At 35.5% G+C, this 26,333-nt stretch overlaps 1 protein-coding gene across 3 annotated transcripts; it reads right to left on the reverse strand.

Moving 5' to 3' along the window:
* On the reverse strand, positions 1 to 26,333 carry snsl (snustorr snarlik). Of its 3 annotated transcripts, none has more exons than XM_073966015.1 (4): positions 26,301 to 26,333; positions 16,908 to 17,243; positions 892 to 978; positions 1 to 807 (listed from the first exon to the last, which is right to left on the reverse strand). In XM_073966015.1, the coding sequence occupies exons 2-4, from the start codon at positions 17,098 to 17,100 to the stop codon at positions 167 to 169; spliced, it is 921 nt and encodes a 306-aa protein (XP_073822116.1). In that variant the 5' UTR covers positions 17,101 to 17,243; positions 26,301 to 26,333; the 3' UTR covers positions 1 to 166. The 3 variants fall into 3 exon arrangements, with proteins under 3 accessions (XP_073822116.1, XP_073822114.1, XP_073822115.1); XM_073966013.1 differs by having other exon boundaries at positions 26,249 to 26,323; XM_073966014.1 differs by having other exon boundaries at positions 26,196 to 26,323.

Here is a 26,333-nt window from a genome sequence, read left to right on the forward strand (position 1 = left end):
TAAAGATAAAACTGTTTTATTTTCAAAACTTAGATCTTACGTCTACCAACAATTTATTTACAAAAACAGTAAGAATGCATGATATAATACAAAAGATATGAAATATTGTACGAGTATGTAGGTACAAAGTCACCAAATAAAACTAAATTTCCACTTGCGGGCGGTATCACTCATCCAAATTGACATCCATCAGTTCTTTGGTGATTTCCGCTTTTGTTTGAGCCTGGGATTTTTGCATTAAAATTTGTAATTCTCCTAAATTTGCTGGAGGCTTGTAAAGTTTTAGTCGTTCCTGGATATTATGTGCGGGAGATTGAGCATTGGGCGCCACAGTTGTGCTAGTTGTTGACGTTAAATCTTCATCTGTAGTTGTGGTAGCCATTTTATATAACATTTGTAGCTGCTGAATTGCTTGAGCTTGGGTCTGCATTTGTTGAGGAATAGAAGGTAAAACAGGCGGCACTGGTTTAGGTGCAACTGTTTTTTTGTATGGCTTTGATTTAGGTACAGGTTTTTTCTTAGCCGTTGTCGCTTCATTGATTTGACTTGCCCATTTTTCTAGCCAGGAATTTGTTGTTTGAGGTGATTCTGTCACTTTGGCGGCCACTTGTCTTTGTTGTTCAGCTTTTATAACATCTCTTTGTACGGCACGTTGTTGTTGTCTGTTCACTTGACGTTTGTTGAAGGAAGATCCGCTATCCTGATCACCAATGGGGCGTGTTTCCTTTTGTGGCCCCAATTCCACCATGACCTGAAAATCAGCATGATTACCAAGTCTAAAACCAAAGCCGAGACGTGAATCAGTACCTGAAAAAAGAGGAGACTATTTTAATAGATGTGAATAGTTTTAGGCAGTTTATAAATTTTTTGTTTTTGTTTCTGAAGGATAACCTTTTTTGATGGGTGGGATATTTGAATAGACTAATGATAGAATGGATGGCAATTCATTGGGGACGACCAGGGCTGACGATGTTGAACCTGTAATGAGAAGAAATGCCAAAAATTAATATTAGTTAAAATATAAAATAAATAGTGTATATAAAAATAAACATATCTAAAATAAAAAATAAAACATACATATTGTTATGGGTTGCTTGCGGGCCAGGTGAGTCTAACAGACAGTGGCTTATATGCTTAGACACATAGCTTTTGATACAATATGGGGACTATATGATGAGGGTCAAATAATGAGGCCCATTCGATCCTCCTTTTGCTTCCATATTATACGGATTGCGTGTATGCTATACTTATGGGCATGGTCTGATTTAGATCACAAACACGTTTGATAAATTAGGAAGAAGAAGAAATAACAGTCGACTGATCCAGGACTAACTGAAAGAAGATCTCTGGCAGATAATTGTTAAAATGGCTACAAGAAAGTAGCATCATTGAAATTTGAGACCATTAAAATCCCATCATCCCACAATCGGAACCGCTGTATTGAAGATTCCTCATATCGCTCATTTACTCAAAGAGTGACACATCTCAAAAAACCCAATTTCGAGAAAAACGCGTTTGAAGTTGGCGATTTAAATATGACTTCCCAAATTAAAAAGATTATTACAAAAAAAAAAAAAAAAAAACTAAAATCACTATTTGCTTCGAAAGTTACCGTGCGCTCCAGCCATAGGGGTTTTTACAACTTTCTCAAGAAGTATGGACTTGCCCCTGAACAAAATGTTACCGCCGTAATGGAGACTGCGAATGCAAGTTGCTTCAACAAAAATCAAAGTGATTCGAGGGCAGGCCTTAAAGTGAACTTATCCGAAATTTTGTGTGGGAGGTACCCGAAGGAGTGGACAAATATTGTCCATATTCGGACCTGATCCAATGGGTAGAATATTAGGATGTGTAAAGTATGGACAAATCGGTCACTCAATTCAAGAGTTATCGTTCGCACAATTTTTCCGAACATTTTGGAACTTTTGTGGGGGATGTAAATGAAGGAGTGGACTGATATCTTCGAACTTAAACTATGTTTGGACAAAATATTCCGAAGGCCAATTTTTGGTCAGAATCGGCAGATCCTTTCGAGAGTTATCTTGAGCTCCAACCACTACACACGGTGTCATAGGGTTTTTTGCATATTTCAGGCTATTTTCTTAGGAAGTATGGACTTGCCCCTGCTGAAACCTATACCATTATTTCGATGAGGCACATTTTGCCCGTATGAAAGTGTAGTGAAAGTGTATAAAAACCTGGTAGATGAGAGAATGGCCACAATCAGTATTAAGCAAAGTTCTTCATCAGTCTCATCTGCGCCCATGCACCTCGATTGAAGAAAATCATCAACAACCCATTCATACATTCTACGAGCTTCTAGAGAGCATATGACAGTTGGCCTGGTCATGACATTAAGATTGTTCTAGGAGATTTTAATGCTAAAAGGAAGGGAAAATATATTTGATCCCACTGTCGACAAGCCTTCTAGAGGTAACATCTCATGGAATGAGACTGATCGATTTTGCAGCGGCAGAATATCAGTGGTGAGCAGCACCAAGTTGCAACATCTCGACACGCATAAATGAAAATAAATAATCATAGCCCCCATAGAAGCGTACTTAGATCTCTTTGGAATCAAAAAAACTTTCCCAGAAAAATTTGTCAGTATAGGCACACGTTTTGATATATCCCCCATAGAACAATACCTTTAGATTTTCGGTATTCTAAAAGTTGTAACCACATTTTCTCACCGAAATGTGTGAAATTTGGTGTCTATTCTTCTTTGGGGCTAAAGTAACTTTCTCTCGGAAGTTTATCAGTGTTGTCTTCGTTATGGATATAAAGCATTCCTGCAAAGAATTATGGGTAAAGTTCCACGTTTTGATATAGCCTTTATATCTATCGATTTTCGATATTTTGAAGGTTTTAGCCACGTTATCTAACTGAAATGGCTGATTTCATATTAAGTCTTCCTTGGGGGTTCAACATTTTTCCATTTTATTTTAATACAACTCATGATTGAAGGTGTAAAAGTTCAGCCCGGCCGAACTTAACGCCAGTTTTACTTGTTCAGTTTTGACCCTATAACATATACTCGTTATCTCTCGAACTTTAACTAGCTTCAAAGTTAAAAACCTGGCTTTAACAAAGTCTCACAGGGATATCAATTTGCAATACAGTCAGTAGATAATAACAAGTTGTGCTCCTGATGGGCCCAATTCCACCATAACTGCCTGAAATTGGTTTTCAACACAATTCCATGACGGCAAGAAGCTATACAACAGTTTGTGGGTGCAAAACGATTCGTTAAAGTTGCATTTTGCAGCCACTGGATTTGGAATTTAGTTTTCTTTGGGACTAAACTAACTTTCTCTTGGAAGTTTATCAGTAAGGGTTCACGTTTTGATATAGCTCCCATAGAATGGTAGCTTCTGACTGTAGGTATTTGGAAAGTTTTGGCCGCATAGATATTGCAATACAGGAATATGTAAAATTAGGTACGTTGTCTTCGTTAGGGATATAAGCATTCCTGCAAAGAATTATCGGTAAAGTTCCACGTTTTGATATAGCCCTTATATCTAACGATTTTCGAGATTTTGAAGGTTTTAGCCACATTATCTCACTAAAATGGCTGATTTGATATTAAGTCTTGTTTGGGGGTCCAACATTTTTCCAATTTATTTTAATACAACTCATGCACTGTGGTCGAACTTGTATGGAAAGATCGGCCAAAAATACTTCCTGAGCAGATATCAATACGAAAGGCTAGTTTAGCAACACAAATAAAAAGAAGCAAAAAATAAAACAACATAGGTCCAACTTTAGGTATAGCCCCCACAGAACGGTACCCCCTGATTTCTGGTATTTTGGGGGTCCTGACCACATTTTTCAGTGAAATTGGCTGAAATTTGGCTATCGGTATTCCCTAGTGTTAGAAAACCTTCTTGCAAAAATTTTTTGAATTGGGTCCACGTTTTGATATGGTCCCCATATAATGGTACCGCCCGATTTGAAGGTTTTATATAAATTATTAATTCGAAATGGCCAAAATGCCACTACCTCTTTCCTGGAGGTAGGTTACCACCAGAAACATGTCGATTAATGTAGGTCGACCCTTTGATGTTGTCCCCATAAATCGGTGCCGCCCAATATTCTGTATTTTTAGGGTTCTAGCCGTAATAATCAATCAAAATGGCTAAATTTTCCAAATTTTACATTGAGGACCACATTTTGACGGGTCCTTCATATAACTGAAGCGCATAGTATCTCTTCTATATACTTAAAAAACTGAAATGTATCATGGCACATTTGAAAAAATTACAAAAACACCCTGAAATGTACCCTTAGTATTTTAGGAACCAGTTCCAAAGTTGCGGAAAGATGCAGCTGATAGTTTGAAAAATATAATCCTTAGGCTATTACTAATTTTTAACAACATAAATAAAACTTTACATGAAATTTAATTATACTGAAGAAATGACATTACAAAAGTCCTTCAGTCAACACACGTATTCAATAATGAATCCCAAAAATTAACAAACACAAAACTGCATAAAAATTAAGTTAATACATTGTTTTTCAATATTCGAATTAAGTTTGGTCAATACAGAGTTCATTTAGTTTGATATTGATATTTTACTTTCACCTTACTTTTGCACTGAATTCACCTCGAAATCCAACCTGTTAAATTTTCTCTTTTTTTGTGCAATTCTCAAAGAATACAGTAAGAAGTAATCCATAACAAATTTATTTTAGAGAAATTTAACATGTTAGGAGTAGATATGATCACATTTGGTACCAAAAATTAGACTTTCATTATTTAATTTTGGCCAATGGCAGCGACCACTGTGTCATGGTTGAAAGTGTAAAAATTCGGCCCGGCCGAAGTTAACGCCAGACTTACTTGTTCATTTTGGACCCTATAACACATACTCGTTATCTCTCGAACCTTAACTAGCTTCAAAGTTAAAAACATGGCCTTAACAAAGTCTCACAGGGATATCGATTTGCAATACAGTCAGTAGATAATAACAAGTTGTGGTCCAGATGGGCCCAATTCTACATATATGTTTGCATAAATACAATGGCGAGTTTACTTTATTACATTCAGATGTGTTAAGAGGGCGTATAACTTTAATTTGACTGACCTCGTTGAGATTTTGATTAATAAAAAAATATAAAACAAATTTAGGTTAATTTCAATTAACACCAGCCATTCATCCGCCACATACCATGGCTAGCAATTTGTTTAATGGCTATATGAGTAATACAACCGACAAGTGAAGAGGCTAGTTAATGACTCGAAAAAAACACTCCAACGAGATCTCATCTTAACTTTATGCTTGCGAAATTATATAATACTATTTGATTTGTCAGTCAGTGCACCGTGCGCATCAAAATTACCTTAAACGGATCAATTCCAATGAATGCTTCGCTGATCGCATATGATATTTTTGTTAAGGCATAATCACGGATAAATGTCTTGAAATCCCAATTTTTATATTTTTTTCTTTAGCTGAGAAACAAACAAAACCGAATATTTATGTATTTAGTGGGATTTGTTGTCAATGATCTTAGGCGGAACCCTCCACATTGTTGACATGCCAAACATTTTTGATTTTATCACTTGAAGTGTCGCAATAATTTTTTACGAGGGTGAAAAGATGCTGGGATGGAAGATGGCATAGATTTTAAAAATAAATAAAGATAATGCTATCGTCTATGAAATACACATATGAAATTTCCGACCAAAAACTATTTCAACATTTGTAGGCCTTTATCTATTTTGGCTGTAGCTTTACCATTTTGCAAGATTAAAATGTTTACATATTTGTTCGAATTTGTAAAATATAATAGATTAGATATTGCAACATTTAAGAGAGTTGATTCAAATTGATTTTTTTAATACTGCCAACTGTCCTCAATAAGACATCGAATCGCATATGATATAGAAAAATGAAAATAATAACCTGCCACAATTGTAAATCTATCGCAAAAAATGAACACTTGAAAATATTCAATGGAAAAACACCCGACATATTTGCTCCATATAAATCAAAGCATAGCTGAGTATTACCGGACAAGTCCCCAGGTTGCGAATAGTAAAATGTCTATGTCCAATAAACAGCCGCAGACAGTTAGTTCAGGGCACCTGGCACTTCTTGAATATCCAATGCCAAGATTACCTATGATAACATTGATGGTTATATTTTAAAGTGTTATGTTAGTAACTTATCTTGGCAATAAAGTAAAGAAAGTGCAGAACAGGCAGCAATAAAGTGACTATAGAATAATAAGGCCGCATGAGCCGTTGCTGTTCAGCTGAGCTTTTCAAAACTGTTCACAAGAAAGTAGATAAGACAGTAGAACTGTAGAACTTTTCTTCCTATCCTGTCGTGTTTGGGTTCTGTGTAAACGACTGAAGCCTATGGTTAATGAAATAACTGAGTAATATCAATATGGCTTTAAACCTGGCAAATACAGCATTGACCAGATATTCTCTTTTCGTAAAATCTAGGGAAGGCACACCTTTTTGTCGACTACGAAGCTGCTTTCAAAAGTTCTATACGCAAAGTTTTCATTTTGCAAACATTAACTGACGAGATCCTCCGTTAAAATAACATAAGAAGTAAAATAAAAAGCGTTAGGTTCGGTCGGGCCGAACTTTCAATACCTTCCACCATGAAATAATCTGAATTACTATGACATTATTAGTTTTCCTTTTGTTACGAAAGTACTAATCTCCACAATTTATGATGGGAAAGTTTACTGACCACTAGGAATCCTAATCACCAATTACAGCAAACACGGGGGAATATATACATAAATAAAACTTCAAAATATCTGAAATTGGGCGATACTGTTAGATATGAACCACAATTTTGCGTGAGGACGTTTTTGACCACTGGAAACCCCAAATACCTAATTTTAGGCCAGTTAAAAAAAACTTGAAAATACCTGAAATGAAATATATTTTTTATACCCTCAGCCTTTAGGCTAAGGAGGGTATATACACTTTGATACGATGAAAATGTGCCTCATCGAAATAATGGTTTTAGACCCCAAGTATGTTTGGACGAAATGTGTTTCAGACAATTTGGAGTCGATCTAGCCATGTCCGTCCGTCTGTCTGTCTGTCTGTCCTGCTGGCTGGAGCGCACGATAACTCTCGAACGGATGAACCGATTCGGTTAAAATTTTGGCTTTCGTAATATTTTGCCCAAACTTAGTTTAAGTTCGAAGATGAGCTACATCGGTCCACTTCTTCCGGTACCTCCCCCACAAAAGTTCGAAAATGTTCGGAAAGTTTGTTCGCACGATAACTATTGAAGGGAGTGACCGATTTGGTCCATACTTTGTATAGCGTAAACTTTCTACAAGAGTAATATGAGGTTCCAATATGGTCTCTATAGGTCCACTCCTTCGGGTACCTCCCACACAAAATTTCGGAAAAGTTCAGTTTAGGGCCATCTCTCGAATCGCTTTGATTTTTGTTTTAGCAACTTGTATTCACTGCACTCCATACAAGTTTCATCAGGGGCAGGTCCATACTTCCTGAGAAAATAGCATGAAACTTGCAAAAAACCCTATGACACCGTGTGAGGTGGTTGGAGCGCAAGATAACTCTCAAACGGATCTGCCGATTCGGTCCAAAATATGTCCTTAGTAATATTTTGTCCAAACATAGTTTAAGTTTGAACATAACTCATATAGGTCCACTCCTTCAGGTACCTCCCCCACAAAATTTTAAACATGTTCGGAAAAATTTTTCGTACGGTAACTCTTGAATGGAGTGGCCGAATTGGTCTATACTTTACACATCCTAATATATCTACCAGATATAGATCAGGTTGAAATATGGGCTATATTTGTCCACTCCATCCGTTACCTCCCACACAAAATTTCGGATAAGTTCACTTTAAGACCTGATATCGAATCACTTTGATTTTTGTTCAAGCAACTTGCATTCGCTGTCTCAATTACGATGGCAAAAGTTTTTTAGTGGCAAGTCCATACTTCTTGAGCAAACAGCCCGAAGAGTGTAAAAACCCCCTATGGCACCATATGTTGTGGCTGGAGATCCACTTCCATAACGGTCAATGTCGATCCATTCCTTTTAGTATCTCCTCCGCAAAACTTTTGATCTTTAATCCTAATTAACATTTTTGTTGGTTCACATTCCCAAAAATTTTAAAAACCCCTAAATACATACGTTTTTTGGGAAAAAATTGTTTCAATATATACAGGCTGAGGGTATATCTCTGTCGGCAAAGCCGACTGATACTTTTTTACTTGTTATGTTTATTTTTGATCACTTCGAATCTGAGAATGTAGCTAAAAAAGCCAAAATACCTAAAATCGGGCGTCAAAGTTATATTGGGGCTATTCAATTTATGGACCTATGTCCAAAATTTGTTGGTGGAGAAGTTTCTGGCCACTTTGAACCTTAAATACTAAATTATTGTTAATTCGGTTTGAAAATGTAGCTCAAAAAGTTAAAGTAATACTAAATATCGGGAGGCACCATTCATTATATGGGGCTGTTCCAAAACATGGACATTTGTATATCGACAATTTTTAGTAGATAAGTTTAAATACCGAATTATAGCAGATTTGGTCTGAAAATGTAGTTAAAACGTCAAAATACTCGAAATCGCACAGTACCCGAAATCGGACAGTACCGTTATATGAGGGATATACCAAAACGTGAACCGGTATAACCCTGGACGCATTTTTCCAGCATCCTATCTCTATTTGTCTGGCTGCTAGAGTGATAACCACAGACAGACGGACAAGCATAGATCGACACAGAGTTTTACCCTGATCAAGCATACATATACTTTAGAGGGGTGATTATTTCAATCCTACGGTGGAGGGTATAAATATCGTTGGTACGAAAATTAAAGCAAAAGTTGACTTCGACTTTTAAGGCCTAGGTACATAAGCTGCCTTGCCTGCTTGTCTTGCTTGCTTCTGATAAAATAATAAAAAAGAAAAGGGCAACCCAGTTCGAAATTTGCTCGGCCTTCTTTATTCTTTTATTTTTATTATGTCAGAAATGAAGCAAGGCAAGCAGGCGATGCTGCTTATGTACCCAGGCCTTCAAACTTTTTAGTCCGCTTTCTGTTTTGGGAGCAACATATCCCGGAATGCCTGCCGGGAAGAAGGAAGCCCCAGAACCAATATGGATGTGTTCGCGGTTTGTCACATCCGCATTCACCACAATCAAGCTTTGGTGAGATGCAATAGATGCCGGAAGTGATTGCATCGTGAACACATTGTGAACACAGCTTCCTGTGAGTCGTCGTCATCAGAATATGCAATCCCACAGTCACCGAACAGAAAACGGACATACACAGTACCTAACATCGGTCGGTCCAAATCCTGAAAGTGATTTATTTTTGCAATTACAATGAACTTAAGACACGCCGTTCGGACTCGGCGATAAACAGTAGGTACCATATCATTGAGCTAATAAGAATCGGGGTGCACTCATTGATATGAGAGAAGTCTCCCTTATCCCTTCTGGTATGTTTGTGGAACAATTAAATATATATTAATCATGTGTTGTTATGTATAGAGGGGTATAGTGCTGGCTGAGTGGGTTGATCGCTCTACCTTTTGCACGGACAATGAGGACGTCCCTGCCAGAATTAGCGGAGAGTGACAAAGTTCGCCAGACATAACCATCATGTCACCTCGTCTAACACAAATGAGCGTTGTGAGCTTCGTCGAGTCAACACCAGTGGGCCAGGAGCACAAGAGGTGCAACGTTGTAATGGAAATGAGGGAATTGTGAGCTCTCGAAACCTTTGAAGAAGGAAGATATGACCTCAGTCATGTTTGGCGACTTTAGCCTGACTGATCCAACAATTGATCGACAATTTGTCAAGCAGTCAGGTAGAAATCCCTACAATTTACAATAGATGATGTTGCAAATGGCATTAGGAACGCTAAATCATTCAAAGCATTGCACAGTGGTCTCGTATGGGAAGGTGCGACAAAAATATTTCTAACCGTCGCACGGTGGTCGAAAGCACTGATCTAGCGGCGCGAAATTAATAACTTGCAAACGAATTGAGATACGTCACTGAAATTTGGTACAAACTCAGTTTGTACCTGTGGGTAATAATGGGCCAAGTATGAACAATATCGGCTGATGTTTTGGTATAGCCCCCATATAACGGTACCTTAAGATTTTCCGTATTTTGGGGATTTAAGCCACATTTTCGTAGCAAATTACCTGTAATTTGGTACATAGGCTTCCTAGTGGCCACAAAATATTTTTCACCAAAAATCATGGACATAGGTGCACGTTTTGATATAGCCCCCATGTATACGTACCTCCCAATTTAAGGTATTTTGAATATCATGACCACATTTTTAAACCAACTTGGCTGTAATTTTGCATTCCGTGTTCTCACTGCGTATAAAATCTTCTTACAAAACATTTTCAACACAGATTTATGTTTCGATGTAGCCCCTTTTATGGTACCCCCGATTCGTTAAATTTTTACTTGTTATCCCATATTTAATAACATATTTAGCTAAAAAATGGTATTATAGTGTCTCCGGGGGTAGAAATCCTCCTTGCAAACATTTCTCAAGATAGGTCCATATTTTGATTTAGCTCCCATACAAATGCACAGCTAAATTTGTATGAATTTCATGCAAAATCCCTTTTTTTTAAAGTGCAGTCATCAAAGGATTTGCAAATACTTGCAGCCCAAATGTGGTTATTCCGTATCCAGAGAGTCCAATTTCTTTCCCCAAAAAATAATCGAACCTAAGTTCGGCTAAGTTTACAAGATGCACTCTATAGAACAAGCGCGTACAACCCATAAAAACACAAAAAAAATGAATTTTTTGAAAATTTATTGCTATATAACTAAGCACCTACAGACCCCAAACTAATTTTTATAATTTAAATCTCACCCTCTGCTATTAATTGAATATAAATCTTGTCCAGTTTCATTACGAATGCATTTAACATTTAAACAAATATGAAGCTAATTTTTTTGCAACAATTTTTTAAAATCTGATGCAACAAAAACTCTTACATTTGATAGTGAATAACTGAGTGAATATTTACAACAACAAAAATTAAAAAACAAAATCTTTGTCTGCGATGTGTCTGTAATCGAAACAATGGAAAATATGTCGCAATTTTATAGTTCGATTTTTTGACTTTTGTGCCGCTAGATCAGTGGTTTCGACCAGTGTGCGTCGGGCAGATCTGATTTTTTCAGTAAATGCTTAAAATAAGTACAATAATACGTTAGCCAAAAAATCATCAATATGGGTTCAGTTTTTTCTATAGCCCCCATATAACGGTACCACACGATTTCAGGTATTTTGAAGCTTTTATCAATATTTTCGGCCCGAATTGGCTGTAATTTGAATGAAAAATGAAAAAAAAGTTGTCAACACTGAAATGAATTGCTAAATTTTTTGTTCTGCTCTCGGGAAAAATTATTAAACACGAAAAATATACTGTTTTATTAGTAAAATAAGCAGTGACAATATCATCTTGGACGTTCTTTGCACCTGTGAATTTGAGTTTTGTCGATATACTTAATAAATAATTAATTATTCGGCAATAATATTTGTGTGTTCTCCCACACTAACAACATCTACATACAACGTTTAAAGAAGAAGAAGAAGAAGTTCTGCTGTTTGTTTTGTTTACTTCTTTTTTGAGACATCAAACGGCGCTTGGGAGACTGCTTATTTGTTTTTGTTTGGCGTGATAGAGGTTACATATTTAGCGTTTCTTCGATGGCACCGACAACGAAACCTAAAATATATTCATGCCCTATTTGTTCGAAAACTATAGGAAAAGTTTACTCTGTTGGATGTTCAAAATGTCCAAATTACTTCCATCCACTATGCATTGGTATGACAGACAATGAAGTTAAATCCAATAAAAGTTTGATCTACACCTGCAAGAAATGTTCTAAGAAAAATGCACCTTCAAGTAGTAAAGCTGCAAGGTCTGGTAATGATGATGTCATAAATCATGTAACGGAAGTAGTTAATGATATGGCCGCAGCTTTGAAGAATAAAATTGAGCAGCGGATGCAATCATACGTCGCTGATTTTCAAAGTGCATTGGATGATGTCGTTGCCTCTTTCCGGGAGGAGTTTTTAGACGGCCTACGAAAAGTTCGCGATGATGTGAAGATTTGTGAAGACAAAATTGCCTCTATGTCCACGTCACTAGACCATATCAGAGGGGATTTAGAAACATGCAAAACTGATATTTCCAAAATTTCCTCTATGTCTACGTCACTAGACAATATCAACGCCGTCTGAACCGCTCCAATATTGTAGTAAATGGACTACCAGAGGGACTTCATAACATAAGTGATTTCATTACTAGAATTGCGGCTATATGCAATGTCTGCATTAATGATTCGGATTTGCAGCATTGCTGTTATTTTGCTGGTGGTAGATCCATTTTAGTAAAATTTAACTCCGTTCTCCTGAGGGATACTATTATGGCCAATTATCGGCGTGGACCGCCAATAAAGCTAAATGCTGTTATTGGTGGTAATATCCAAACTAACGTATATTTGGATGATCACTTGACATCCGATTCTGCAAGGCTAATGTATGTGTGTAGAAAACTGAGGAATCAAGGAAAACTTGCAAAATTTATTCTCGTTAATGGTGATGAGCCTCTAGTCAATGTCTTGTTTCCTGACGGCAATGAAGGCGTTCTTAAGATGGATGAATGCGAGAGACTTTTGGCAACTAGTTAATTGCAATTATGTATAGTTCATATTTTTCAGCTCCTATTTTAATTTCTTTTTGAATTTTTGTCTACAATTTTAAATGATTTTTGAGTAGTACTTAATAATGATTTTTCCTGAGAGGATTCTTTAATTTCTTATTACCTCCATATTTGCTTTTTTGAGTTCAAATTTTAAATATTTTCAAGTTTTTTCTTTCTTTTTTTATTGTTTTATTATTTTATTTATTATTTTTTCTAATTTTTTTTATTATTTTAATAATGATCTCTGTAATTCCAGCAATTAGGTTCCCCAGCATGTTAACATATATTTTGATTTATGACTGCAGTTAATGACAACCTAGTTTTGAGGAGATGCATGCAGAAATTTTGTCGCAATATGAATCGATTATTGTTGTTGGAGACTTTAACTGCAATTTGTTCGATGTATCTAAATCGAGAGACATGAGGAATGTTTGCCTTCGTTTGGGCCTTTCCATCAGACATAATTCGTTGCCTACGCATTTTAATCTTGCAACCGACACAGTGTCGTTAATTGATTATTTTGTGCATAGTAGTGAGTGTTCCTTAATTTTCTCTGATCAAGCGCAATGTCCAGCAATTTGGCATCACTCGTTAATTTTTGGTGCAGTCAATATTAACTTTTCTACCCCTCAAAACTATGTGGAGTATCGCGACTACCATAATATTGATTGGGATAGCCTACATAATTATTTGGTTGGCACTGACTTTAGTAGTATATTCCTAACATCGGACGTTAATGCGTTGCTGTCGTTTTTAGATGCTCTTGTCAATAACCTGTTTTCTTTTGTTCCTATTGTCAGAAAACGCATCTCTTCCGGTTCGGAACCATGGTTGAAAAGTCGATCTATTATGTTATCGAAATCACTACGAGATATGGCATATAGGCACTATTTGAGTTATCCTACCCAATCAAATTGGTTAGCATACTGTGGCCTTAGAAACAGGGCCAAGTCTGTACTTAGAAGTGTACGTAGGAAGTATTATATGCAATTTTTTGGTAGGCTTGGACCGACACAAATCTGGAGTCATCTTCGTGCTTGTGGTGTAGTTGGTGTTGACAATCACGATGCTCATTTTGACGCTAATGCATTAAACGATTTTTTTACAGAAAGTAATGGTGATAGAGATGTAGGTAGTTTAGAGTTTGCTGATGTTGATAAGCAAGTACATACTTTCTCATTTAACTGCGTTTTTGAAATTGATGTTTTTGATGCTTTACAGCGTGTTAAATCACAATCAGTTGGTGTAGATGGCATACCTGTAAAATTTCTAAAACTCATTTTCCCATATATATCAAGATATATGTATGACTCATTTCTTTAATGCTATATTTACTACTTCCGTCTTCCCCAATGCGTGGAAAGTAGCAAGAGTTGTTCCTATCCCTAAAGTTAAAGGACTTCATACGATTGAAAACATGAGACCCATAAGTATATTACCAGCGCTCTCTAAGGTGGCGGAGCACCTTATTAAAGAACAAATTCAAATGTTTCTTGATAACCGTAAAATTATCTACAACTGTCAATATGGCTTCAGGCGTGGTCTCAGCACTACTTCTCTTTTGGTTGACCACACGGATCTAGTTAGGGAGACAATTGAAGGAGGCGACAGTGGTATTCTCGTTGCTTTGGACTTGTCCAAAGCATTTGATCGAGTAGATTATTCAACGCTGATTGAGAAACTAAGAACTAAATATATGTTTGATCTAACATCATGCAAATTGATTTCCTCTTACTTAACAGGACGTTCCCAGTATGTTTCTCTTAACGATAATGCTTCCAGAAGGCGTAATAAATATAGTGGCGTACCCCAAGGATCCATTTTGGGCCCACTTCTTTTTATTCTCTATATGAATGATATTGGTAGTTGTATTGTTAGCAATGAATGTCGTCCTTTTTTGTATGCGGATGATATTCACTTATTTTTCAGTGGTAAGACTGTTTCTCAATTAGAGTTAAATGTGAATAATACCTTACGAGCTGTTTCGAGTTGGTTGCAAAACAATCATTTGGTAGTTAATGTTTCCAAGACCAAAGCTATGCTGTTTGGACCTATTTGTCGTGTTGATAGTAGTTTGAACATACATATTGATGGTTTGGCGATTGATTTTATTGATCAAATAAAGTGTTTAGGAGTTATTATTGATTCTAAACTAGATTTTTCTGCACATATTGATGCTTTATATCCTAGAGTGATAAATATGCTTCGCAAATTGTATGCCACAAATATTTTTTTGCCCTTCTTTGTGAAAAGAAATCTAGCGTATTCTATGCTAATATCATTAATTTCTTATGGTATAGAAGTCATATCAGGAACAACAGACGAAAATTTTATTAAATTAGAGAAACTTTTTAATATGATTGTCCGATTCGTTTATAATCTGCGTAGGTCACAACATATTTCTGTTCATGCTACCAATTTTTTAGGAGTGCCTTTTAAGATATTTGTAGAACAGCGTGTTATTTCATTCCTCTATAAATCTATCCTTTTAGACCTGCCTGGCTTGTTACGAGAACGACTATCTTTTTCCAGATATACGAGGAATGTGCAGTTAATTTTTCCGCGTTTTTCCTCAACGTTGTACGAAAGATCATTTATTGTTCGCTCTGTACGTTTATGGAATCATCTTCCCCCTGAGCTGCGCCAATTTTCTTTTTCGCGTAAAGTATTTCGTGAGAAGTTTAAACATTATGCAATCGGTAGAAGCCTGACTTGAATAATGGTCGATCTGTATTGATTTTAATGTCTTGATATTATCAACAATAGGTTACAAACAGAATAACTTATACATTTGGCTGGGGAGCCTTTTTGCCTTTTTTCATCATAGTTTTGTTTAGAAATATTACTTAAGTGTTAATAATGAGTTTAAGACTGTTTTGTAATGCTATGAAGTATGATTTTGTAGTAGTTTGAGCGTTGCGATACATATAGGCTTGCTAGCTTCTTCATCGCAATACACATTATAAATAAATAAATAAATAAATTTGGTAGTTAGGGTTCCCAGTAGTCAGAAACCTCCTGCACCAAAAATTGACATAGGTCTAGGTTTTCGTATAGCCTCCATATAACGGTACCTCTCGATTTCAGGTGTTTTGAAGTTTTTATCTACATTTTCGGCCCGAATTGGCAGCAATTTGGTATTTGGAGTTCTCAACTTAGAGAAAGCTAACAAAATCAAGGGAGGAAATTAAAACACTGATACTTTCTTGTTTTATGTTCCCATGTTTAAACTTCTTTTTTTTTATTAGTCTCAATAAACTTAACTAAATTAAGAGTTGATTTGTTTACAGCTGGAATTCTTCTTTTCATAAATTAACCCTGAAATCAGTTAGTTTATTTGGATTTACAGTTAAGAGCAGCTGTTGATTATGGTAATATAAATAAAATCTTGGCGACCTTAGCATTAACTTTTGAAGTATCTAATTTATGCTTCAAAGAATTCGAACGTATGGCCCCGAAGAAGAAGAAAAAACGTACAATAACATAACAATGAACTGCGTTGTTTGTGGTCACTTTTATAATTGCCATATTCAGTTTTTACGGCTTTGATTTCAAATGAGGAGGCATATCTATTCTAAGTTGTGTTAAAAACACAAAGTCCGATGATATAAAATGAGTGTTTCATACTTCCAATGACCTTGACACTTTGCATGAGCCGAGCTCATTATATGTATATGTATATCCGACAGATGTTCATAAATTTAGACGCTACAAATTTCAAAAGTCCAACTAATAAACAAGTTTTAAAAGCAATAACAACGACATACTTTGTTTGGCATTAATTATACAAAAACTTATATGTATAATCGACATTGTTAAACACAGTGATATTCCAACTCCTGTGGATGACAAGAAAATAAAATAATTTTCATATACATATGACTTTTCTAAAATCTGTATGAGAATAAAACTAATTAGAAAATCTTGTAAGAAGTTGGGCTCAAAATATCAATTTAAAGATAGCTCAGATGAAACTTCAATTCTGTTTTTAAATATTGGCAGTCATTTAGAAACAATTTTGCAAGAATATGAACAGTAAATGAATGGACAGTTCGTCTTAATTAATATACAAATGTAATCTATATACACATGCATGTATGTAACGATGCGGTGATCACCTCAGAGTGACTAAAGTTCACCTCATGATAATTAGTTATTCCATCAAATAAAGATATCGAATACTTACATTGGGCTAACAAGATTGCTAATACTGGCAACGTTAACAGACTTAGGCCATAATGACAAAGTTGATGTGGACGCTGTTTATGTTGAAGCTGGGCCTGTTTGATTTGTTGTGGAACCGGTGATTGATGATGAAACTGCTGCTGCTGATGAAGGTGATGATGATGTGATTGTTTAAAGAGTGAACTTTGTGGCATTATTAAACATTTATAGAGGGCGTTGTTTTGTTTGATTGAAAGAGGGGAACACTTTGGACACTTCGATTACATCACAAGAAGAAACGCCGAACTTGTTTTCTTACTTTTTGCTTTTTTTGGATGAAGAATTCCTTATAGCTGAACTGAAATGGAAAGTTATGTATGTTGTCAAGGCAATGTACGATCGTTTGGGCTAAAATAGTTTTAAACTTGTTGCTTGTTATTAAAGGTTGTTCACATTAACAAAGGAAACGTAAAAGGAGGTCCGTTAACTCAAAAGTGGGTTACCACATGCATATGTGTGTCTGTGTATGCAAGTTTCTGTTGTATTATGTGTGTGCAACATGTGGCATGCTGAAATAATGGCCAAGTAATACAATTTAATGTTTTTTGTTGGCATTTTGTAACCATTCGTCCAAGTTGTCGTGACCATATAAAACAAGTTTTGTATGTTTGGGGTATTTTTATATCCGACGTTATGATATGTCGCGGTTTAATCCAACGTTTAACACTATGTGAACCAGATTTAGTTTTAAAAGATCAAATGTTACAATCTAAATTTAAATTTAAAAGATAAAAACCCTGTCCGCCCTGTTTAGCTGGAGCTCATGATAACACTCGAACGGAGCAACCGATTTGGATCTCGTAATACAAGTATTTTGTCCAAACTTATTTCAACTCCGAAAATGGACCATATCGGCCACTTCTTCGGGTTCTTTCAAATTCCTTCAATGGTTCAACAATTTTCAATAAACATGCTCATTTTATTGAAAATCACTTTCGAAGGCAGTAACCCGATTTAGACCATTGTAATAATTCTTCCAGATATATGTAGATCAGGTTCGACTTTATATTTTGGGTACTTCCCATGCAAATACTCCAAAAATTTCGTACTAGTGCAGTTTAGGGACATGTATGGGATCGTTTTGCAGCATGTTGTCCTTGTCCATACACCCCGAGATAATTACACAAGATTACACAACTATAACGATTGGGGAGCACGATAACTTACGAATTGAGTATCCGTTTAGGCTGAAACTTTGCACATCGTAAAATTTCTTGCAAACGTACATCAACTTCCAAGAATTTCTATATTGGGTATCTCCCTGCGATATAATGTACAAAAGCTGTAAAAAACCTTTTGTTCAACAAAAATTCCCATTAACAAATATCGGAGTTTTATAGTACTTTTTGGTAGTCGTAACTACTTACAAATCAACTAACTAACCCATTATTTTAACAAGCAAGGGCATGTTGGACTAAATAACTAGTTTTTCTGTGGCAAAAAAAAACGTATCGTCACCATAAATGCCCGAAGACGTAACTCACAAAACTAAAACTTTACAGGAGAAGCAAAAACCGTTATAAAATTAAAAACTGTTTTACGGAATACTAATCTTATGAATGCGAGTATATGGGATATTATCGATCATATACAAAGGGGAATTAGTAGTGAAACCAAAACCGCTGAAGTGCTTAGTTTTGAGATCCTCCATTACAACAAAATCTGCAATATTTTCCCATTTTCCGAAATGCCATTTCTTGAATAGCATCGTTGTTTTTGAACGTAGAAGCTTGACAATTTGCCAGAGCATGTATTTTAGGTTTATGTATCAGATTACGACAAAAAACGAATTTCGATTTTCATGTCGGTTACGTCTTCGGGCATTTATGGTGACGATATGCTATACATCGTCTGTTACGTATGAAAAGGTAAGTCCATTTTTAAAAATTTTTCATGAGGAAGAAAAAAAATTCTACTACTTTGTGTATTAAAGGTTTTATTATGGTAGTAAATCAGTATTCTTCCTTTATTTTTTTCGCTTTAATAGCTGTATTTTTTGATCAAATTCCATCGCGTTTGGGAAATAATTGGATATCTTTGGACTTACGACCTTTTCCTTCAACTTTTGGATTTTTTTAAAATAAAATATTCATATTTTACACAACAATGTGGAAAGGCTATTATAAGTTTGTTTTGTCCACTATTCATGTAACATCGCGAAATATTTGTCGTAGATCCACTTGCCATTTTTAATATCTCGAAGATAAAAAGCGATCTAACTACGAGTGTACGTCCGTCCATTAAAAATCCATTAAAAATTGTAATAAAAACTTCAGGCATCAATTATGAACCGATGGTCACGAAATTTTGTGGGGAGGTCAAGTTCCGACCAGAAGCGACCCTATTATTTGTTGGTGAGGTTAGAAAGGGGCGAAATGAACCAAAAACAAAATTTTTATCTTATAGGCGCGAAATTTTAAGTAAGATTTGGGTTCAAGACGAAGAAGAAGCTTGCAATTTAACATGATGACCAGATAATAATTAGCGGGTTTAACGGACCAAAACTTTTGGTTGAAAATTAGTAATTTTTTAAAATGATGACTACATCTTTATTCCTGGAAGACATTCTGTAACAAAAACGCGATTTCAAAAAAAGTGGACTTAATACCTTTTCGTGCGTAGCAGAAGACATAGTTTTAGAACTGTTCATATAAGTTTTATGTTCTATTTCTATTTCAACACACTCCACAGTGGATCCCCTTGTATGGAGAATGTGGCCAAAAATATTTAGAGGGTAAAAATCAAGCCAATGCGCCGGTTACAGCTTTGTGCTGCTGCGAAGAGTGTTTTAAGAAACCACGAGCTTTACTCCCCCCTTTCCCCTCTGGAGGGGGTAACGGTAAGAATTGTTTTATGCTGTTAATACAAAATGACATGAACAAAGGTCCCGATTATCTTATGATGCAAAAATAGGCTTGGGGAAACAAAACAATCTCCAAAACTACATAAAATCCAACCAATTTAGCGGATAAAAAAATCTACATTTTTGTCTGAAAATTGGTAAAAATTTTAATATAGATCCTATAACGTTCTTCCTAGAAGGCAAGTACCGCCAACGTAAGACAAATTTGGAAGAAAATTTCTTCATCTTGCCGCTGATACCAATTATGTTAATGTACGTGGTCAGATAACAGAGTTATACGCTAATATATCCATAGAAACCCTATTCTAGGGCAGATTTAGTCAGCGGCCTACCATTTATAGTCTGGCACTAGATGGCAGCTGATTTTAATACTAAATAATCTTAAACCCATGAACTACTTTGGAAAATTATTCTCGAGGTGGGCACTGGTGGGCATCATGACTAAAACCTTAAGTCAAATTAAGGTATAGGATCGAATTGGCATTACAAAATACACTATTAAAATATGCAGCTAACCAGAATTCCACAACACACTAAAACACTATTTTTTAACGAAAATTAAGCTATTACCTCCTCCTTCAAAATCCACTATAATATTTTGCTATACGTATTTGTTTCGCGATATTTTGAATATATTTACTTGCACTTAAAATATAGGTTGTACTCACAACAAAAAAATATTAGTCAAATGTTCCGACTTTTGAAGCTATTCTTAAGAAGATCGCGTTCAAATGAAACAAAAACTAATATATTTTTAAAAAGGTCCATGTCATAGCTGTCAGAGTTGCCAGATGTTGTACCAAAATTTTGACATTCATTTTTTTATTTTTGGCCAATGGGTGGAACCACTGTGCACTCCATATTTTTATTTTGCCCTCTGCCCGATTTGAACATGGCAACTTCTGATGGTTAAGAATTCCTGGCCAAACCTCAAATTTTTTGTCCCCCCCGGCTCATGTGACATTGCTCGGTAACTATCGAAAGAAGTGACTAACATTGGTTCAACTTTGTCCATTGTAATATTTCCCTAAAACTTAATTCAAGTTTGAAGATGGACTCCATCGAACAACCCATTTCTGTACTTCCCTAACAAAAGTTCAACATTTTTGTTATGAAGTCTTTATTCATCATTCCTGACAGAATGTCCCATTTAAAAAATTCCGATGTGCCAAGCACAAGGCATATATTCTATCGGTAATGGCCCGAATGCTCAAAAAGACTGCTCAAGTGAATTCTCAGAAGAATGATGGTTTTATTTTGTGAAGATCGAAGCTCTTAGTAGCTATCCCACAAACGCCTAAAATATGATGCTTAAAATTTCCAAAACATATTTTGCTTTTTAAAATTAGGGATCTTTTAACGGGACACTCCTGTTTGGTTTTGTACAGTCATAGGCTGAGGGATTTTAGCTGTCGGCAAAGCTAAATGCCCTGATCCTTTGTTAGTTGTAAATGTTTACATCGGGAGATAATTTAAAAACATAGGTACATTTCTACATCTTTTGGAAATGTTGCGCGAAGGATTCTGTGAAATCCTTGCTTTTTAGTATAAAAAACTTTAACCCTCTATTATTTCACTGATGGGGATTTATTGGTCCATTTTTCTTTACAGGGTTAAAAACTTCTTTAAAAATGGATTGTAGCCACCGTAAAATTTTACTAAGGGTCTTTGAATACATCAAAATTGGATACATTTGCATAAACATCAGAAATTGCTGAAAACTTTCCACAAACATTCCAAAAGAGACAAGGGAGACTTCTCTCACATCAGTGAGAATGTCTGACTGGGGTAATATGTAATATTCATGGCGGAATGGCGGAAGAAGATGTTATACCCCGTTTGGACTTAACCGGATTTTATAAACCCACTGGGTTTCAAATGTCAATTTCACAGAGCAAACGTCAAATAAATCCTCATAAAGATGGTTAAAATCTCTAACGCACGCACCGTTTTACATCAGTTGCTCAAAATCAGTCTAAACGTCAAAATTTGTTCACAATAAGGAATTACTGTGAATTGTATGTTTACGTTTTGTATGTGATTTTATTCACAATAATGCATTTTGACAACAAGAACGATAATCAATAATTTTAGTGTTGTACCTATATAAAGTAGAAATCTGTGATGAAAAAACTGGGGTTTCAGTCATGTTGATTGTTTCCAGATCATATTCAGTGAACTAGAACGAATAACTCGATTGATTTAGTTCCTACGTTCAGTTCAACCAAACGTTCGGTTTCTTCGTGGACTAAGCAACTCTAATATGCCGGCAAAAAATAAAATTTGGATACTATCGATGTTACCTAAACACAACTCTTCATAATTACTTTCTGAGAAAAAATAAAGTGAATGCTTTGTTCCAGAACCTGCAAGAATCTAATATTTTTGATATTTCTGTCAAATAAGGAAAAAATGTTAAACATTTCAGAATACTAGACTCTAGCAGGTTCTGGAACAAAGCAAAACTAAGGAAAATTAGATGGGAATATTGAAAAGATGTGTAGAAAATTGAAATTTTTCACAATTTACACGTCCGTCAACACTATTTATAAAGAACATTTGTAGCGGTCGTTATACCATACACCACATTGCGGTAGGGGTATTATGTCTTTGTTCGTTGGTATCAAGGCACATTTATAGAAGGTAGAAGTGACAACCAGCTGTATTTTTATACCCTCCACCAAAGGATGGGGGTATATTAAGTTTGTCACTACGTTTGTAACTACTCGAAATAATCATTGTAGACCCCACAAACTGTATATATTCTTGATCAGCGTGCAATTCTACAGCGATATAGCCATGTCCGTCCGTCTGTGGAAATCACTCTAGCGTCCGAACGGCTTGACGTAGGTGGATGAAATTTTGGGAAAATCTATTATATGTACGTAGGACTTTTGGTATTGAAAGTGGGCTATGTAGGTCCACGCTTTCGTATAGCCCCCGTACAAAATGACGCGTGACGCGTCGTCGTTTTAAGGAATTTTTAAGATATTTGTCCCATTTCACCACCGAATTGGTTGTAATTTGGTATTTTGTGTCTCCAGAGGCCAAAAAACATTCCTACCAAAGTTGGTTTATATAGGTCCACGTTTTGGTATTACCCCCATATAACGCCCCATATAAAGTACGCGTCATTTTAATATATTTTTAATGTATTAGTCCCATTTGACAACAGAATCGGTTTTAACTTTGTATTTTGCATTTCCAGAGGCTAAGAAACATTTCTACCATAAAATTTTTATATAGGTCCACGTTTTGATATAGCCCCCATAGGACGATATCTCCCGATTTTCGGTATTTTGAAGGTTTTGGCCTCATTATCACACCGAGATGGCTGAAATTTGGTATTTAGTCTTCGTTTGGGGTATAAAACTTTCCCCCAGAAATTCGTAGGTATAGGTCCACGCCATCATATAGCCCCCATAGAACAGTACCTTCCGATTTTAGGTATTTTGAAGGTTGTGGCCACATTAATCCACCGAAATGGCTGACATTTGTGGTGGAGGGTACAAAAAGTTCGGCCCGATCGAAATTAACGCTTTTCCTACTTGTTACTTTTATATAAATTTGGTTTTCAAAAAGTAACGGGGTCAACTCAGGATTGCTCTATATTTACGTTTTGATTCAAATTTGTTCTATTTTAGAGGATTTTCAAAATGTATTTATGTTTTTCCTGAGAACATTTTTAGAATGACCCTATAATTCAATATTTTCTTTGACATTTAATTTTTAATAACAACAATGTTGTTTTTGTAAATTTGTTAAGGTCTCGATACATAAGAAGCATGGCATTCTTGCTCAAGTCATATCTGATAAAAGACTAAAGACCAATTTCGACCTAATAAAACGATTTCAGAATCACATTTGAATTAGGTCGAACTTGGTCTTTAGTCATTTACCAGATATGACTTAAGCAAGAATGCCATGCTTATTATGTGTCGAGGTCTTTAGTTCCAAAAAATCGTTTAGAAATCGAAACAAAATCTGAACCAGTTTGCTTCCGAAATTGTTCAGACATGTCGAACATCCGACATTTGGTTTGCTGGGGAGATAGACCCGTAGTTCCTTTTAGGGATATACACAAAATCACTTTCTGAGTCGATTTATGAATGTCCGTCTGTCCATATATTTTTGTTCGCAACGTACAGATCGAATTTATTATCCGATTCAGCTGAAAGAAGAAGAAGATTATTTTTTTTTGGCCAAAGGACGAACGCTATTTATTTTGGTAAAAATCGGTTCAGATTTGAATATAGCTGCCATATAAATTTTCGACCGATTTTAGGTATGTATTTGGTGCACCAATCACGCTATATATGTATGTCCAATTTTGAACAAATTTGAAACGTGTGACGAAATTAGATCTAGCAAAAAGTTTGCCAAATTATATTGAAATCGGTTCAGATATAACTCCCATATATATTTTCGATTTGAGGAAATTGGTGCACCAAACACGAAAATTCTGTCAAATTTTGATGAAATTTGAAATGTGACGGAATTTGGTCTAGAAATAAATTCGCCAAATTATATTGAAATCGCTTCAGATTTGAATATAGCCCATATATACTTGGCTCCAAACATCCAAATTAGGTTCAATTTTAATCAAATTTGGAGAATGTTGCGGGATTCGTACTAGAATAAGTTTTGCAAAATTATATTGAAATCGGTTCAGATTTCGATATAGCTCCCACACAAGTCCATACGTCCTGAGAACATAGCCCGAAAGCTGTAAAAACCCCATATACATGGTGCGATGTGTAGTGGCTGGGCGCATTATAAATATCGAACGAATCAGCCGATTCGGTCCAAAATTTGGTTTTCGTAATATTTTGTACAAGCTTAGTTTAATTTCGAAGATGGACACTATCGGTGCATAACTTCCGGTATATCGATATACCGATGCTACTCTTTGTTATCCTATTTAAGCGATATTATGTTTTTCGTGGGCAAGTCCATGCTTCCTGACATAGTGGTCCAAAAGCTCTAAGTTACGAGTATACGGTGACCAACTGAAATGACTGGTGGACACAATATCTATCGAAAGGAATGACTCCAAAAATAAGATCCACTTCCAAAATGGACTATGTTGGTCCATTCCATCAAGTACATCCTCCGCAACACTTTTGACCTTCAAACCAAATATACTTTTTATCAAAATCTGCGTAGCCGATATTAGAATCGATATTGTCAATAGATGAAAGTTTAAAATTACACAGGCTGAGGGTATATCTCTGGCGGCAAGCCCACTGATATTTTTTACATGTTTTACTTTACATTCAATGCAATTTACTGACATTGTACATGCATACTATATTCAATATGTATAATTATTTAGATACATCATTTAAGCAAAATGTTCCATGAAATATCCTCTAAATTTGTGTATGTTTTAGGCCCCAAGCGGTTCACATAGTGTTAACGATGCGTTTTATTATGCCGTAGTTGGTATATTCACGTATTTCACACACTGTGAGGTTGGTCAGTTAGTTTATGAATCAAGTTGGCGTTTATTTGGTTTTGTTTCGTTTGTTTGTTGTCTGTGGGTTGGTTATGATGGCGTTTTTTGTTGCTATTGTTGTTGTTTTTGTTCTTCATACAATATAGCGCGTCTGATATTCCAAAAGTGGCCGGTTAAACAATTGCCAAACACTCTCACTTTTGGCCCATACCGACAGTCAGCCACAGTCTCCGTCAGGTACACCGAGTAGTAAATATGCACTATGTATGCTAGGCGGTTGCTTGGCGATTGTTGTGTATGGAGTTATTTTTATTTGTTTTTGTTGGTTTTGTTATATTTTTGGTAAATATTGGTAATTTTTATTAACAGAGAATTCATTACACAGACAGATACACATGGACGGCTAATAATTTTGTCGATTTTTTTTCATAAAAAACTATAGTTTTATTGTTTTTAAATGGAGAACGAAGCGAAACGAATTTATTAACAATTGTTGTGGTTGTATGTATGGGTTTTTGCATTATTTTCTTCTTTTTGGGTAATTTGTAGCTTTTTTATTTGGCAATTAATAATAAGTATAACGTGTGTAAACGGCCTTGAGATCGATTTGGTGTGTTTTGGTTATTTTTTATTACAAATTCTGATATTTTATATTTAGTCACTTTTATCAGTTGCTCTGTGTGTGGGGGGTTTTGTTTGTTTTTTATTAGTAAAAAATTATGTAAAAGATATAAATCTTTTGTTGTTGTAAATTCCATAATATTTCATCAATGTTGTTAAATATTGAAATATATGTACATATTTATGTTAATTTTAAACATATAAACAATTCACACATATTTTTTTATTGGCAAATTGTAGTATTCATTTATATTCCTTTATTTGCCGTATTATCTTTTAGATTTTTGATTCGTTTTATATTTTTCCACCTGAGAAGATTTCGGCGTTTTCCCTCTCAAAATTCGTCTCTATCGTCACTCACGTTTTTATTATCGATTTCGAATTTGTTGGCCTTCCGAAAATTTTGTACTTACTCTTACGCGTTTAATCGTTGACTGAATGCCAAC

This window comes from Musca autumnalis, unplaced genomic scaffold (assembly GCF_047663935.1).
Source record: "Musca autumnalis isolate F117 unplaced genomic scaffold, ASM4766393v1 scaffold_2, whole genome shotgun sequence".
Taxonomy (NCBI): Eukaryota; Metazoa; Arthropoda; class Insecta; order Diptera; family Muscidae; genus Musca; species Musca autumnalis.

Coding starts and splice junctions, on each gene's coding strand:
- snsl (XM_073966015.1), bottom strand. CDS start 17,100: ATGCCACAAAGTTCACTCTTTAAACAATCACATCATCATCACCTTCAT. Junction 979..16,907: donor AGCAATCTTGTTAGCCCAAT/GTAAGTATTCGA, acceptor TTCTCATTACAG/GTTCAACATCGTCAGCCCTG. Junction 808..891: donor TATCCCACCCATCAAAAAAG/GTTATCCTTCAG, acceptor CTCTTTTTTCAG/GTACTGATTCACGTCTCGGC.